General features: G+C 37.8%; 1 protein-coding gene across 1 annotated transcript in view; it reads left to right on the forward strand.

The window, feature by feature from the left end:
- The window catches only part of Malrd1 (MAM and LDL receptor class A domain containing 1), a 658,259-nt gene that overhangs the window by 102,641 nt on the left and 551,599 nt on the right, over positions 1-4,019 (forward strand). The window contains exons 10-11 of the mRNA XM_021195116.1: positions 1,473-1,619; positions 3,649-3,746. Coding sequence (XP_021050775.1) covers positions 1,473-1,619; positions 3,649-3,746 — 245 coding nt within the window. The remainder of the gene's footprint in view (positions 1-1,472; positions 1,620-3,648; positions 3,747-4,019) is intronic.

The following is a 4,019-nucleotide window of genomic DNA, read 5'->3' on the forward strand; positions in this document are numbered from 1 at the left end:
AGAGAGAGAGAGAGAGAGAGAGAGAGAGAGAGAGAGAGAGAGAGAGAGAGAGAGAGAGATTTTTCTATGTGTCAAACTGACTTTCTCATGTAAATATTTTTATGGAAACTTTGATTGTTAATCTTCATTGTCAATTGGGCTGGATTTAGAATCCCATAGCGGATTGATTAGAGTATTCCCAGAACAGGTAATCTGAGGAACAAGAGCCACTTTGGATGTAAATTGTACCACCCCACAAGAAGGGGCAGGAGTTATGGAATGAAAAGAGAAAGCCAAGTGACTACAGAGTCTTCCCTTCTGCTGCTTCTCTGACACAAGATGAAGAATCTCTAACTGTTCTCTGTGAAATGGTCTTCTGGACAAGAGTCTTTAACACAAGAATAACGCCTTGATGTTTTGATACTTGTAATTCCTTTCCTTTCTTCTGTTTTTGTGTATTTGTGTGGTGTTTGAGCACACATATTTATGTGTAAGGGAGGGAAAAGAGGCTGAACTCTGTTGGGTTTTTGCTGTTACTCTACTCATATTTGGTGAACCTAAATGTTATTGGCTTGGTTGAATTAGTTGGCCAACAACCTCACATATCCTTCCGTCTTTACACCTCAGTATTGGGATTACAAGAGCATACTGCCTCACCTAATTTTATACGTGATGCTAGGGTCTGAGTGCAGGTCCTCGAGCAAGCATATTGACTGAAACATCTTCTGCAACACACTGTATGTACTTTGAAGAGTTGTAGAAATATTTATGGTATCTAAGAGACTTAGTCAATAGAGACTTGATTCCTTTGGGTAACAATATGTAACTCATTGTCCCCAAATGGTAATATTCAACATGTGACCCTATTAGGGAAAGTAAGAGGAAAAAATGAGAGCTATTAGTTATTATGCTCAGGCAACAGGCATAAAATGGAAGCAGTTCTGGACCAAGCCAGAAATGTTATTACTTTATAGTAGATGATGTCTATTTTAGGGGAAGTAGCTCTATGATCTGGGAGATCCCCTGGGAACATGTAGAAAGGCTTAGACTGCAGCCAAGACTTGAGAATTTTATAGTACATCTTTGAGATAAAATAAATATTTTATGTAATATTTCTACACTTAACCTCCAGGCTTAAAAGTGGCATGAGGTGGTTTACAGCCAACTAAGCTCACAGAGGATGACCATAGAACGTTTTGGGAATGGCTAAGGAACCATATCAAGTTTATAGGACTTTATGATTCTGTCAATAAACAGGATAGACTCCCTTTTAAAGAGTTACTTTTACTTTTTATCAATAACTGTACCTGCTTAACTATGTTTAGAACCCAGGAAAATAAAGCATATCCAGGTTTCAGGTAGAAGAGGGCAGTGAATATACTGCCTTGTTATATTAATTCATGTAAGGATCTTTTAAGTGTCTTGTATTCCATTTAAAAGTGAAAATTTTGCTTGCAATGACAAACCTGTGTTTCCTTCTCCACATATCACAGCGAGTCTCCTTACATGGGACTTCGAGTCTGGTTTCTGTGGCTGGGAACCATTTCCCACAGAAGACTCCCACTGGGAGGTGGGGGGAGAGCTGAGCAATGGAGAGCACCTTTTTCTTGAGGCTGGTCACACAGTGAGCAGAAGCCAAGGTATGACATTTCTTCCCTCTTTTAAAAGCATTTTTGTTTATGTCAAAATCAAAGCCCTGTGTTTCTGTTGCTATTTGCCAACTAAATGGAGCTTTGCTTTGTCCTGCCTTAGTTTCTCCTGACCTAATTAATAATTAATAGAAAATAGTATATCCTGAAAGGAGCATTCTTGAGATAACCACTAGTTTTTTGCTGTGCCTTTTAATAATGTTATAGAGATGGTGTAAAAAGAGAGATAACATTTATGATAGATTGCATAGTAGGCTTGCTTCTATTCTTTAAGCATTCCAAGTCAGGCACACAGAAAGGAAAATAGTCCCATCTTCTTTTTGGGAACAGAGGGAAAGGATTTATCACTATCTATAAAACCTGGAAATATTATAGAGTATATACTGTAAAACATCATTACAACTTTTACATATCCTCATAAAATCAAGAAACCATAACTACCTTCAATGTTCTGAAAATACTCTGTGATACTCCCAGGCTCACATAACAGCTTTTTCTCTAGTTCTTTTGTTTATATTTCTGTGTAGACACATACCTTAGAATTGCATTAATATTGTCATCCCACAGTTGGGGGTCCAGATCACTTTTATGCTCACTGAACATCATCCTTCTACTCTGAGACTTAGAAAGAAACATGCCAAACACAAATATTGGTAGATTTTATTACAGTCTTTGGAAACAGGTTGATTGAACATTGATAGGTATTAGGGGGGAAAACTATTGGCTATTACAGTAAAGCTAGTTCATTGTTGACTGATATAGTAAATTCTTGATATGTAGAATTTTTGCTGTAATATCCCTTTTGACTCACAATGTACTCATTTTTTAACAGACATATATGTGTGTTAAAGTTTGTCAGATGAGCTTTTCAGCTTTTCCTATGATAGTCATGTGATCATCAGACCATCCTTTTGGTATATTGTAGAGAATGATTTGCACACATTACAGTCAGTAGCCATTCCAGAGCCAAACTTGTTTGGGTTGCTTTTGTTTCATTTACCCTTTTCTCGTGTATTTCGCCACATATATATTTGCCAATGATTTTCACTTATGTTCATGAAGAGCCTGGCCCTCCCTTCTTAGAGCATGTTCAGTCTTAGTTCCAAGATATTGCCTGAAACAGGTATATGATCTGCAAAAGGTGAGGTGATAGGGCTGTTTGCATAAACGCATTCAGGATTCTATCAAATAGTATATTTGGATTATGAGATTCCCCTCCCTTTTTTTAATACAGTCAAAAGTGACCTGCATTCTGGAAAACTACTGTCAGAACTAGGTGTTTTAAACAGTTGGCTTTATATGTTGCTTAAAGACCCTTTGTCAATTTGTGATTATCAAAGGGCAGGATCAGACACTGACATTGTTTGCCATAGCTTTCCTTTTAAGTTTTCAACATTCAAGAAAGCCACCACTGATACAGCTCAGTGTGTGATCTTCTGTGCTGCTAAAGGATGCTATCTCCTGTGTACTTGCTCTGAGTACATCCACGTCAGTTAAACTCTAAAGGCAGTTAGTTTGTTAATGTTCAGATTAGATCTTTAATTAAGCTCTCATCCCCTCCAGCACAGACAACAATGTCAAACATGTAAGCCCCAGGAGGAATCAGACTCATCACATAGGCTCATCTCCTTCAGTGCATTTTAAAGAGACTTAAAAATAAAACTCCCAAGAGAATTTCCTAAGGGCACATTGAATATCTAATTGTAAGCTTACAAGTCTCATTTGATTTGATTTAATATGATTTCAAACTCTATGACAGGAGTCAAAGCAATAATAAATGTTTGTTTAGGTGATTTGGATGCAGAGTTTATTGTTTATCAATTAAATTTTATTTTAGATATTTAATGACTTACATGTGAAATTCTCTGGTTATTTACAGAGCCTAATGATGAATATGTGAAAATGTGATTTTCTTTACCTGAATGACAGTTGAGTAAGGCCAACAGGCAAAGTACTTAGTGTACACCAGAAATGGCAACTATCTATGTGACTTTAAATTTGTTTCTGTTTCTCTTTCCAGGATCATTTATTTATTTTGGACCACAGAAATCCACTGCGGTGGCCAGGATTGGCAGCCCTGTCCTTACCAAATCACTCACCACCTTTACTCCTTGCCAGGTAATCAGTTCTTCTGAGCACGTTTGGCCATTCTGTGGTTATGAGCTATTGAGCTCAGATTGCATTGATAGCAATGCCCACTATGCTTTCTTACCATTTTCAAGAGGTTTAATGCTTTAAGAGGTTTATAGGAGCCAGGCGGTGGTGGCGCATGCCTTTAATCCCAGTACTTGTGAGGCAGAGGCAGGCGGATTTCTGAGTTCGAGGCCAGACTGGTCTACAAAGTGAGTTCCAGGATAGCCAGGGCTACATAGAGAAACTCTGTCTCAAAAA

This window comes from Mus pahari, chromosome 3, assembly GCF_900095145.1.
Source record: "Mus pahari chromosome 3, PAHARI_EIJ_v1.1, whole genome shotgun sequence".
Lineage (NCBI taxonomy): Eukaryota > Metazoa > Chordata > Mammalia > Rodentia > Muridae > Mus > Mus pahari.